The sequence below is a fragment of the Lissotriton helveticus genome, chromosome 4_1 (genome assembly GCF_964261635.1).
Source record: "Lissotriton helveticus chromosome 4_1, aLisHel1.1, whole genome shotgun sequence".
NCBI classification, from domain to species: Eukaryota; Metazoa; Chordata; class Amphibia; order Caudata; family Salamandridae; genus Lissotriton; species Lissotriton helveticus.
The window spans coordinates 1,563,188,077-1,563,202,290 of NC_136063.1; the positions used below are offsets into that span (position 1 = coordinate 1,563,188,077).

General features: G+C 41.1%; 1 protein-coding gene across 6 annotated transcripts in view; it reads right to left on the minus strand.

The window, feature by feature from the left end:
- The window catches only part of TNS3 (tensin 3), an 851,445-nt gene that overhangs the window by 214,489 nt on the left and 622,742 nt on the right, over positions 1-14,214 (minus strand). For all 6 annotated transcript variants that reach the window (XM_078688177.1, XM_078688176.1, XM_078688179.1 and 3 more), the window contains one exon: positions 1,545-2,789. In XM_078688177.1, the coding sequence (XP_078544303.1) occupies positions 1,545-2,789 (1,245 nt within the window). The remainder of the gene's footprint in view (positions 1-1,544; positions 2,790-14,214) is intronic.

The following is a 14,214-nucleotide window of genomic DNA, read 5'->3' on the forward strand; positions in this document are numbered from 1 at the left end:
TCTAGATATACTACAACTATTAACCAGACAAAAGCACTCAGCGAACAAACCAGATGACATTTCAAAGGACAGCTTCAGAGTAACACAAGCCAGACTTAAAGGACCACAATGATAAACAACTGGCAGATATGTCACTGTTTATTTTACCATTACGTATCCCTCCCAACCTCACATCATACCACTGGAACCCTTCCTCCCCTTGTGCAATAATTTCACACTCACCTTAAGAGATTTACCAGCCATTGATGAGGAATGGAGAATGCCATCAAATAGGGGAATGGGATGCACACCTTTTAATATTCATACTGTGAACCATTTTATCAAAATTATTCATTGGATGCGTGCAAAATGGTATTGTGCCATGCCCAATAGGCACTTGATAATCAAAAACTTCCGAAAATGGGGCGTCACTACACCCCAACCAAATGCACAGCTAAACTGCGCCGCTTCGGCGATAATGTTTTCCTTCAAAGTAATCCATCTTAATCCTTGTAATTCATCATTTTTATTCGTTACTGTTTTCCTCAGTTTTCCTTTCACCACTTTCTGAGTCCACACGTAGAGTGTAAAATGCCATTTTCATATTTTCTAATGTTCCCCCTGTGTCCATCAGGACCTCTTGAAAGAACACGGCTGAAGCACAAGTTCATCTGTGGCAGCGTTTATTCAATAAAAACCCAATGCATTTCGGGCCAAATGCAATGTGTATGAGATCTAAATAAGTATGTGATAAAACCAGGAGAATGATGTGGTCAACAGATTGGCACGGTATGCGCACATTAAGGTTACAGTGACTTTGCTAAAAAGAGGGGATAGGTTTGTGAAAAACGTTTGGAATATGAAGTAATACAACATGCTTTTTTAATTGCATATGAATTTCAGATGGTAAATGATAGCTAATACATTAATCGTTAATCGTTGATTGTTTCTATTATTTATAGTGACCCCAGACGAAGGGCATTTGGCCCGAAATGCATTGGTTTTTTATTGAATAAACTCTGCCACAGCGGCGCAGTTTAGCTGTGCATTTGGTTGGGGTGTAGTGACGCCCCATTTTCGAATGGAGAATGCTGCAATATCCTGCTTACTAAAGGGCAAGTACCGGTCCACGAACAGATACCCACATTCCACTAAAATGAGACTAGGTCACGAATTACAATGTTCCTAGCAGGTGGCACAAATTCTCATTTACTTATACAACTGGAGACCACAATGAATAGCGTGTACTTTACGCATTGGTTTACAATTCTTCCTCCAGTTTCTATGTAAGGCCAAAGGTCGGTGCTTGGTACTCTTCAATCTGAATCACATGCTACCAGAATTGTTGAAAATCAGCAACATTTTCAAATGATTGCATACAATATGTCTATTTTAATTGTTGCCTAGTAAATAAATGATGTCCATTTAAAAGAAAACATTTAAAAAAATCTTTGAACAACCACAAAACAGACAAGTAATAGGCCCACTTTCAGTCATAAGCGTACACAAAGACTGTTGGATTACATCAAAATAAATAGGAAAGAGGAACATATGCGTAGCCTTACCTTGCAAGGACACACTCCTTGACACTACTTCCCTCTTCTCCTGAAAGCGAGGGCTTTCTCCATGCACACTCATGTCAATGTCCTTTCTTCTAGTCCCATTCATTTGACTTGTGTCCCTGATTACGCTGTTCATGCGAGTTGGAATGGGTTCAAAGGTGGGGTCAAGCTCCAAGATTAGTTTGTTCAGCTGCTCAATTGATTGGTCAATATCAAGAGTAGGAGATGATGACGTGCCGTCTTTATTCAATTCAACATCCACACCATTTATGTTGTGCTCAAACGTCACTTTTGATCCAAATGCCTCCTCTCCCTGAATCTCATGTGCTTGGCCTATGGATGGCATGCTTCCTACACCTCGCTGAACAGCACTACGACTGCTTGTTCCCCTGGTTGGCGTATCAGGCATTTTGGGCTGGTTTTCCGAACTGCTTGAATTGTCTATTGTACAGTGAATACCAAACCTACCATCAGTGTCAGCAGAGTAACTGTACTGATGCGCATTGACCATTTGCTGCTGACGTACCCAAGTCTGAGTCGAGTAATTGCTCTGGCCGAAGGCCTGTTGCTGAGGGGACACAGGGGGATTCTCCTGTAGTTGCTGGCCCTTCTTCAGCTCACTTATAACATATGATCTTTCAAACATAGGGTCCACACCTATCCCAAGGTCGGGTGCCAATGCATTTAAGTGGTCCTCTCCAGGGTTACTTCCAAACCCATCTGATAACAGGGAATTCTGACTACTTTTGTGACAGTTGTAGTTCCCGTGGTTGTTGGACGGCTGCCCTTCAGAGGAGGACAGGGTGCCTATGCTGTCCACACTATGCAAATCATGGTTCGGCATTTCATCATCCAATATGTCAGTCTCTCTTTCTTTCAGTTTGGAGTCTCCGTTCACATGGACCTGAACTGGCACTATGTGCCGGGTCCCACTGTACTTGCTTCGCGCATCGGTCATATCCTTCAGAGGACTGACCGTGTTTCCTAAGCCAAAGCCACTGAGAAGATTGTCCAGCTCAGCCTTCTCTTGGGGACTTAAGCAGCGGTTGGGGCTTTGGACCACCGGTTCCTCTGTCCTGTCTGTCTTCACAGAGGCTGTGGAGTGCCCAGAGTCGCTGCTGACTGAAAGCGTGTGGTCACCGTGATCTGGGCTGCTGCTTGAAGGGACTCCTGGGGCCACATCGGACGTGCTCTTTTTCCTCACTTTAGCATACAAGCTGCCATCGATTGGTCCTTGGGTATGCAAAACTGGAAAATGGAAGAAATGGTGCGAGGGAAGAGAGAACAATGTATTAGAATTCCAAATATGATAACAATTGTGCAGAGAAGATGATAAGAATGCAGGAATCAATACTTCCTTAGTCACTTGGTAAAGATCACACACACTATTCATACACAAAGAAACATACATCTTGCTCATTTTCTCTTCCCTCGAGCTGTGCATTTCATTTTTAAACACGCCCATGCAGGCTAGATTGTGGGACACCAAGGAAAATTAGCATTCTTTGCAGCCCACCACAGAGATCTATAGGCCAATAAACAGACTGCAAAATAGAACTTCTTATTCTCCCCTTTCTTGGAAGTAAAATTACAAGCCTGTGCTCAGAAGGACGATGTTTAGGTTTGTTTGAAGATTCACGCTATTAAGGCACAGGTATGTCAGAGACAAGACAAGCATGCATTCCTCAAAGATTTAACAAGGGCTTTGTCAATTCTGGAGATGCATGTTTTTAACACGGGCCTTGCAGTTCCCCATCTGTCAGTCCATAATGAATACACTCTCATGGGTCAATGGCTGTCTGAGATGACAGAGGCTTTATAATAAAGGAGCCTTTTCAAGCGGCATGTTGGATCATATTCTGCGCTTGCCTGTTGAAGACCTCAGTTCCTAATGGCATTTAGTCTATTGCTCATCGTAAGCATGGGTTACAGCTAGAGCAGTCAAGGGGTTGGTGGAACATTTAAGGCCATCATAGGTGGTGCCTGCCCCAGGGATTGCCAATGGCTTTTCAAAGGCAAACAAAAGGAAGACCGTAGGGCAGCTACAAAATGAGAAAATAGGAGGAAACTCTTTTAAAAACAAATCAATGTGTTATGTGCCCTGAGAGGGAAACTACAAAACATTCTCAAAACTATATGCATCCTTTCATACACCTGAGGGAAGTGTAAGCGGGCAAGCAGAAATTTAACTTGTTATCCATCCAGGTCCCGTGCACCCCTAGAAGACAGTCCTAGCAAGACAGTAGAAAAAGCAAAAACACAAGTGGGTACATGTATGACAAAAAGAGCAGATTGTGCTCTAACTCTAAAAACACCATCATGGTCTGTGCATTTAAATTCAGTAAGACCAATCATAGTGCATACATGCCGCTGTGTACATTCAAATAAAAGGTTGAAAAAATGGTTGCACTGATTAAATTGAACGCTCCTCCTCTGATAATCCATACCTATAGTACTACTTTTCTTAATATATACTACAGTATGTTGCCAACTCAAAGGCAAGACTTCACACGTGATTGCTTTTAAACTTGGTTTCCACTTTTCAGACTTTCCTTTAAATCAAAGTAATTACCCAGTACTTGTTGGTAATGGAGCATTTGTGTACTACACAAAGCGGTCTCTGAACTGTTTATAACCCAGTGAAGTTAGTTGTAATATTATGTGCCAAATTATAAATAGTTCATGGGCGGCATTATGATTGGAGAGCTTACTGTAAATGGCGAATGTCTGTGGTCTGGTTCCTTATCCACAAGATTCGAGTCTTCTCCGTTTCAATTTCCAAAAAAGGTGGTAATAATTATCTTTCCAATTTAGGTTAAATTAAACCCTACTAACTGGAAATCTATAAAAACCCACCTCCACCCCACAGTATCACATAAAAATGTGGCTGCCTTGGCGGGGAGAGACAAGTGGCAGGCAGCAGCGGAGTGCTGAATTACCATGGCACCATACCTATCCCAACCTTTCCTTCTCTAGTCTAGAGACAGAGGGAGGCTGCAAAAAATAGGTACGCTAACCCATATCCTTGTTTTCATAAGAATTATTGTGCCCATTTATGTTACAATGAGTCATGCACTTGTGTTAATAAGTCTGGATTTGTTGCTGGTCTATAGGATATCCGTGCTATGCTGTAGACAATAGCTTCTGATCACAATAATTCACAGACCAATGACCAATAAAATCTAGGTGTCATTACAGAGTCAACTATTCATATTTAACAGTGTATAATGCCACTGAGGATTATTCATCCACCAGCCAATGGTCCAGAATACTATTGAAACTTTTAAGTACTCATTGTCTAAACTGACTTTTAGCCGGCACTTCCTACTACAGACAAAAACCAGAACCCGATTTCCTGCCCTCTCTCCCACACAAAACTTAAAAATATATATTAATTACTTACTTATGTCATAATAAGGCGAGACACATATGCCACTATTATCATTAACAGATGCTCTGGTTACAAACAGTATACTGTAAAAAAACAACTTAATTTGAAATAGCTTTTTTAACATAAATTGTAAACGATCTTAAACAAGCACTGGCAAAGCCAATAGGTCTCATCCGTTGTGCCATATTGGTTTTGCCAATGATCTTTAGCCACACTTTACAGCAGCATGGCTAAAGTAAAAAAAAGTCAATTAAAGAAAAGGCTGATGCTGCTGCTTTTTTTTCCTTTTAGTTACTGATCAAAGTTGCACCGTTAACTAGAAATAAAATAAAACCAGAACCAACACTGGTATGGTGGGAGGAACAGCAAACCAACACAGGCGAGGAGTGGCTGCCACATCAATATAGGAGGGAATGTGAAGGCAACAGGAGAGGGAGGGCTGGAGGAGATGCAAAAGCAACATGGGGGGGGGCAAGGGTGCATAACAACACAAGGGTTGGATGAAAGCAAAATGAAAGGCGTGAGTGGCTCGCTCATCTTTATTGCAGTGAACTGTGCCCTCAGGGCAGCAGTGGGCGTGGCGAACAATGGAAGGTCAAATTTACTATTCTATCTTCAGTCCAAGAATATTTGAGGAAAGGGAAACTTTCTCCCAAATATTCCAGGAAGCTTATTTGCTCTTCTAATGCCAGTTCTGGAATATTTGAGGTATGTTCTAAATGCTCCAACTATTTGTAGGAAGGGTTGAAAAGTTGTAATTTTGAATGGGACAAAGTGCTACACTGAGGGCGCAGTTCAGGGCAAAAAATTAAGAATAACGTGTGGCTAGGGGGAAGTAAGAGGCAGAAGCACACAAGTGACCGCAAGATGTAGGGAGAAATGGAGATGGAGAGCAACACAGAATGCAGGGGGATAAAAAGTGCACGAGGGAGATCGCTAGAAACACACACAATCCTAACACTAAAGAAAAAAATTGTGCTTGAAAAACAAGCAGTGGCAGCAGATATGACAACCATTCAGAGATTGCAAAGTGGTAATGCACCAAGGGAGAGACAAACACAAGACTGACAAGCAGGGACAAGAATGAGAAGCAGGCATATAAGTGAACGGAGAGCCAAAAACCAATGGCAAGCAAAGGGCGGGCACAAGCCCCTCTATGTTCTTGTAAGCCCTTTATGTCTCTCAAGAGACAGCGCTTGCCCTGTGTAGTAGGCTTGACCTAAAAAAGGAGCACCCTGAAGCAAAATGTGACAAAATATGTTGCTGTGTACTTGTTAATAGGCAGGCCACTTGCATAACAAAACTTGAGGGGCCCCCCCTGCAAGGTACGGGGAGGGGCCCCCTCCGGACTACATCAGGAGCTCTCCGCCAGAGTTCTGTGCTGAGGGGGCCCCCGCATCGTGGGGGCTACGGGGGCCTGTGTTACGCCACTGAGGCAGGCATAACAACACAAGTCACGCACCAGTAACATAAAACACAGCACAAAATTGCAATTTCATCCCCATTTATGAGGGCTGTACAGCAGAATATATACCATGTTGTCACAAAAAAAGTTACTGCCGGTAGCTTTGAGACGTGTGGTGTGTAATATATCAAATATACCAACTTTCCAAGCATATCTACCTTTGCAGATGGAACGACTTTTGGACGTGTGATACATACACAGTGTGGCCAAACCCCAATTCCTCTACATTTCACCTCAAGCACCACTTAACAAGACAATCGACTATATTTAGTAAATGTGATTAACAGATATATCCAAAAGCCGGAATGCCAAGCCCTTGCAGGCCACCTATTTCCTGTCTAATCTGGCACAAACCCCACATGATCCTTAACCTCACCATACCCGTTCTGATATCTTCCTGCATATGCCAAAATCCCTTAGTGTTAATTGTTTTAATCTCCATTTAGGAGCAGTTTCTTATTAAATAATTTCTACTGTTGCTCTTGGTCCTCCTCCGGTCTCAGATCATGAGTTCTCCATCTGTAAATATGTTGACGCAAAGGTCAACATGTCCTCCTATGCTTCCAGTAAAAACAAACATGTTTACATTTTAGATCCTCTAGGACTTGTGATTAAAACAATGGACCATTCTGGTGGCTCATCTCATGATTTGCCACACCCTGTAAGTCGTCTATTGATAAGCACAGTGGACAAATGCCCTCCCTCTTCTGTTTATTCCTCACTCATGTTCTTCAACTCGAACGTGCCTTGTCTCAAGTGTTAACACTTAAAGGCAATCAGATGAGACAATCCCACGTGTGTTTATTGACCTTCAGACTCCTAGTTTCCGTCCTGTTTTTCAAATGATTTCTGTCCCTAAAAGGCTTGGGTGTGCAAGACACTCATGAGAGTATTTAACAGATTTGTAACAAATATAACATATGCTTCCACTTTTTATGATGAACTAATGCTTGCAGAGATCTTTATACCATATATAAGCAAGCATGCTAAATCTATTTACGCTTCTACAGTGCAACTAGTGCATGCACTGGTAAGTACTGGTCCGGGTGATGATCCTTGTGGCATAGCACTTGTCACATCCATAGCTTCAAAATAACCTCAGTTTATCAGCACATATTACAACCTGTCACTTAGACAACCCCCAACTCAGGCTACCTCCGTGGCTTCACATGCCTTGTTCATTTTCCCTAGCCACCAATTAAAGGAATACAATTTTCGATCATGAACCCCCCTTGTAACTAGATGTGAATGCCTCCCCCCATTTTTTCAAGGCACTGAATTATTTCCTGAAAGGGGGGTTTGGGGGGCAGCCGAGCCACGAGGTCTGCCCTCTGGGAGTTTGGGAGGGGGGCGAGATGGCGATGGCCATTTTGTAGGTTTGGACTGCCTTGGGAGTAGCCCAAAGGCAGCCCAATTTAACATTACAGCCCAAGGTTATTTCAGGGGTCCCTGCGCTTGCCCAGCCACCATTTTAGGTTTTGGTGACCTGGTGTCTGGGAGCGCAGTTATGGCGGTGTTGTTTTGGAAGTTGGCCAAGTTTGACTGGAGTTTGGTAGTTTAGCGTTAAGTTGGGGAGTTGGTGTACAGAAACGGGGAAAGGTTAATCAGGTGGGAGGTTTTACTTCGGAGCTCATTAGTTACAGTTGCAGGAAGGCAGATAGGAGGTTAAGTTTTGGGTGGTTAGGAAGTTCAAAGGTTATGGGATAAGACTGTGTATTATTTAATGTATTTGAATTTGATGTATTGTATTTTGCAGGGTGGGGGGATGTTTTAACATGTGGGGATCGTAGGGGTGGGGGGAGGAAAGGCAAGGGGTCAGGTAACTCGATGTTTAGAGAGGTTTTAGTTTTGTAAGGCGAAGCGCCAGTTGTTAATAAAGTTGTGATGTGCACCGGTTTCAATAAAGCGGCCTTTTACACACACAAAACGGTGGTCAGTCTGGCTTGCCCCCTCCTCCTCCCTTCCAATATATATATTTCCACTGTCATCTACCCACTGTTCATCTCTGAGGTGAGGGCAACCTCATTTCCCGTTTCTATGGATCGACTTCGGGAGTTTGCAGGTGTTGCTGCCTCCACCTCTTTAGGGTCTGTAGCTCCTCTGGCAATATAGTTTCTATCATTTTAATTATGTCTATCTTATTGTAATTTCTGTAACACATCCAAAATTCACAAGCAACATTAAAGTTGTATACGGTCATTTTTCTGGGATCTTTCACATTACAACTGTTTTGAAATTATCAAATGGTATGTCAGCCACCCAAGCAGATTTTTAAAAACTGCGGTGAATTTGGGCTGTAATTATCAGCTTTCATTCCCAAATGTCAAAAGATTTTGTTTTCAAAGGAAACCCCATCAATCCAAAAAAGCTGCCATTTCGAAGCAACTCCCACTTGACAATCAAGTGAAGCAGATTTTTGTATATCACGGTTGTGCTTTCCTTTCGGACCAAAAAATATAAACAAACATATTTTACTTTCATGAATCCTCAAGGCATTACATCAGGTTTATGGCTTCCTTTATCAGAAAGCCCAGTGCAGGAGACACTTCTCGCTTGAAAGTGTACCACACTATATAATTGAGAGGGTTCTTAATTGTTCTGCGGGAAAACGTTTTTGTTTTTATAAACTGATACCTTAACATTTTGAATCCAACTTTTTTTTTCGATCTTGGTTTTGGTATTTGACACCCTTGGGCTCCAATGAAAACTCTTCACACAGGTAAGTCTCAAAACCCGACTGCATTTGTAATTGCTGAACATATTTTCAAAGATGACTTTCTCTCTGTGACAAAGCTACTTTTGAAGCAGCAGCTTGTTACATTGTGCTAAGGCTTATCTTGCAAGCAAATCTCCAGAAATTCAGTGAACCTCAGTAAAAATGTGTATTCACAAATCAAACGTGCATACCATTTGTTGGATGCAAACATGGGATGATGGGGTCGCAATATAATATACAATTATCACAAGTATTGTTTCTTTTACGAGGAACGCCGAGTTCTCTGTCTTGGAATTGCTTGCTTTCCTGTGAAAATATTTGAGATTATTTTTCCATGTGCCGCATAATGAATTCTAAAAGATTGAACATATGACAAGAACACAAACTGGCAATGGTACAAGTTTATGGATAAGCTAGGAGAGCAGCCAGTTCCAAAATATTATACATAATAGGAGCATGAAGTAAAGGTGCATGTTCTAATTAATTGAAATGTCCAGCGAGTATCCCACGATTGTGAGACAAAACCCCTCTTTAACTTCTACAAAGAAAAAGCTTTCTGATTTACAAAAGCTAAATGAACTGTGTAGTTTTTTTAAATTAATAATAATTCCTTCCACATTTGAAGTCTGACGTTGGCCAAGACCTTTTGATTTTACAAAAAATTATAGAAAATATACTTAACTTGTAGGGGCTTTCAGCCAGCCCTCTTAGTCTAATATCCCGTTATTGTGTTATTCACATTTTTCTTCCGCCCACTTCGGCATACACAATGAGACAATGGGTCAGTCCACTGCAGCCAATGAGTAACTTCACTGTGAGTGACGTCATCCTTCCCTTTCATACATACACACACAAAGTAGTCCCCTTAGATGCTAGAGACTATTATGGCAATGTGTGTTTTTGGGACCAATAAAATATTTTTGCTTTTACCCATTTTTTAATCGGGGTTGGGGCAGCAGTTTCCCTAATGACAACGTTTTACATAAACAGTGACAAAGTAAACATTGACAAAGTCTAAAGTATGGTCGCCAAATGCCAGATTTATTGGCTTTGCCAGTGTTTTTTTATTTAGTTTGCCAGATATTTAAGCCATATGTGACACTGAGAAAAAGATTTTTGCACTGCCCAACTCCCACTCTATGCATGTGCCTGGCAACTGTGCATTACACTGCACCTGCAGTTATGTTATTCGAATTTAGAAAGCACGAGTTATAACCCAAAGAGAATCCTGGAGCACGTGTGTAGGTCGTCTGCTGCAGAGTGAACCCCGTTCAAACAGCAGGTTGGCTAAACCAGCTCCACCAGAATACTCAACAAGCCAACACTCTCCTTAGTGGAAACACTATACCTACACATGCTGAGTATCATTTCTGCCACTGACACATAAGTAAGGTATATCAGTTTGTCATTCTTACTCTGATGAGGTCTGTTACTTGCCTTTTTGTATCTCGCCTTCTGCTCGTCAGGATTCCTACATAGCTTATCCTTGCCATCTTGCTTTTTGCTTCAATAACAATATGGACTATATGGGTGATGTTCGTGCAGTAATTAATCCAGAAACGTGCAATATTCTTTCAAGTCCAACACGTCAGGCAAACACCTTTTTAACATTTTACTAGAAGATGCAAGTCACTTGCTTGTTGCTTCATTAAAGGCCCTGGTATACAGAATTAATGCTGGAGTGCCTGTTAGAATTGTTGTGTGGGTTTCAGATTAGTGCAGGTGATTACTTCTTAACAGTAAAGATGCAGTCAGTCAAAAATAAAGTGAACTTGACTACAACAGTCATCTTACAAGTAAAGCAAGAAGAAATTCCACTGCACTTGTATGTACAACGCGGCAATATGAAATCCATGCCCTTAATACTGTCTGTACTCTAAGTTAATGGGGAAGGGTGGAATGCAGGTAACAAGAGGGGAAGCAGATGTTTTAAATTACCATTTAGGCTCCTGGGAACTTTCTGACTTTAAGGGATCCTCTATGCGAGCTTGAACTTTCCATAATAATGGATCCCACAAGAACCACTCTTGAATACAGCCCAGAGGTCGTGCATCCTGTATGATGCCCTAAGGGTTAGCACTTCCAGGAAAGTGATAGTTAATAGAGCATTAGAAAGAAACGCAGCTTCCAATGCTCTGTGTAAAGAAGACACGCAGCGGAATGCCAAGTGTTCCCCAAGGCATGAAAACAGAATATTGCACACAAAAAAGAAAGAAATGAAAACAAAATGGTCGCTGGAAAAATGTGAACTTGAGCACCTCCGGAAAAATGATATATGTTTTTTGTGAACAAGTGAGGACTAGACAATCATTAAACTGCAAAAAGGCTCCCTTCTCGAGGGATATGGTTTCATATTAAATAGAAACGGAGACAACACATACCCTTAAGTTATGAAAAACTATACCATTCAAGACTAGGAAAATCTACCTTCCTCCTACTCAGTTTAAGTGTTGTCACTGCCTGCTAGAGTTTAAGTGGGCACAAAGGAAAATGTTACAAATCAATAGATGACGAAGCAAAGTGAACACAACAAAGCCTTAGTACACGGTGGCAAGTCATTACACATATTTTTCTGCTCATCACAGAAACTCATGAACCTGCAATACCTTGCTCATTGCCTGCACACACTGTTACTACAATCCATGAATAACTGGGAGCAAACAACTACCTAAAAAATCCCACTAAACCAGTAATCTTCATAACTTAGTAGCCCACGCAATATTAACAACGCGTGTGCTGTCAAATTTAGCTTGACCGCCTATTTATAAAGTTTGTAAAATACAGAAGATGGGTACAGTTCAGCTCAGAGACTTTCTTAATTTTGCCCTGGGGCATCGGTTCTGCTTGCCCCAGTCAATAACTAGTGGAGCGGTTTATGGTAAAACACGTACTTGAAACCCTTGTCACTAGGAGTCAGGTGGGTACGACGGTATGACTGTCAAGTATCAACTGCTTGTGCATGATTTCAAGCAAACATAAGTCAAGAAAATAACTTAGTGCAAATGGGCCTTGCTTGTGTCTGGACAAAGAAAGCTACACTAATCCAGATAGTTCTACTGAGTGCGAAATATGTGTCAACATTTCTCTTTACTGACTCTGGCTTGACTTGGAAGGCATTTCACAAAATCCAATGCTGTACCTGCAACAGAAAACACTTATGGTTTTTTGTGACACACCGGCGTAGATGGTACTTTATTCATCCAATTATTGCATCTGTCATGTGAAAAAAAGTCATCTGAAAATCAGTAGGCCCATTGAAGGCAAAACACAAGGTTTAATATTTGTCAATTATAACCCTCCTTAAAAGAGGTTATTTTTTTCCCCAACATCATTGGTTAAACCCTGTCCTACAGGTCCTACCTAAAATGAGAGCACACCCAAAAGTCCCACAGTGAATTTTATTCAAATGAAGGTCTGTCAAGGGATTATTGTGTTACGTTGTGCAAACAGGAACTATATATATATATACAGACCACCATGTTTTGCATGCCTGGTATAACTTCCACACTTCTAGGCAATTCATCCTGAAGCTCGGGAAATTGGATCCATGAGAACCACTGGACTTATACAGGACTCTTCATTGGACTTCTCAAGAATTCCGAAAGCCTTGATTCTCCTGAAAGGTTTATTTTAGCCAAACGAATCCCTCATCTATTCTCAAGATGTTACACATAATCTTTGCCAATCCTGGTTGTGGAGATACATGCATGTATGTCTCCAAGTGTGCAGCATGTTTGTACAATACATAAATGAATGCCAAAGTGCTTTGTATTCCATGCAAAAATTTGCAATTATATGCAGTAATTCTGCAAACACGTGTGCAGGGCTACAGCATGCAAAGTGCACTTTGCCACCATTCTCACTAGCTATCGTTTTAAAAAACAGTAGTGTGCTTATTCATTTAGTATTGGGCAGGCGGCTGAAGAGGTGAAAGCATAGAGGTTTTGTTTCAAAAATACCTTGCACCTCAATTATTTTCAGGAACAACCAAAACCGAAATAAACTGAAAATACAACGTATCTAACATTTACTCTGCTATCCCCGTACCAGACAAGCACGTAAAAAAGCAATATGTGCAATGAAATTAAGGAGTTTCATATTCAGTAATGTTCAGTGAGGAACAGCACACCCAGCACTTTACTATGTGCCATAAAGATCATCAGGGACACGCACGATTTTCAATCACAAAAATATATCCGCGGGATCTATATTACTGAAAACATCTTTTAAAATTGTTAAAACATTTGTCTGAAATATGAATTCTTATTAGGGACTTTTAAGGCAAGATTTCAGTCTCCATTGAGTGTAATCCACAACCAGAATTTGATTTGCCATTGAGGAGATATGAGTCTTCGCTTTTGACATACTTCGTTGAGGAGTTTATATTGAAGCAGTGAATCAAATGGTTGAATTTCTGTGTGGAGTGTTTATTGGAACTCTACAGCTGTCAATTTAAGTCTGCATCTTTTATGCCTCTGCATTATAGTTAGTCGCTATGCGTTCATGTACATCAGAGAGCACTGATGGTTTACAAACTTGCATCAATGTGTTTCAATCAATCACTAGGACTGAAACATTTTTACATATATGTACTGGACATATGTTGTCTTCTTTGAAAAGGAGTTCAAGATCAAATGTCATAAAAATTGTTCAATTGGGACGGAGGGAGGGTGCAGAAAGAGAAAAGGAGAGAAAATGCTGGGCGTTTGGTATTGACGTCCTACATTGTACACTTCCTGGCAAATTAACCGGCCACAATAATTTTGCATGTTTATTGTCAACAATAGCAATTCATTATCATCAGTCATGTCTACTTGGTATGTTCTAGCTAAGATGCAAACCAGAGTTATCGCAGCACAGCATGTTCTGTTGCCCTAATAGATAAAAAGTCAAGAGGTGTGTCCAGTGCAGGGTATTTCTGACATCATGCCTAGGTCCAATCGGAATGGAGGTCAATGCTAATCTCGCTATCGACCAAAGGTGGCCACTGCACTCAATATAATGGAGCCTGTATTGTAAAGAAACACAACATGCCCATGTATTAAAAGCACATTTTCAAAGATATATACAAAGACGTTTGAAAAGTTGGTAAAATACAAAA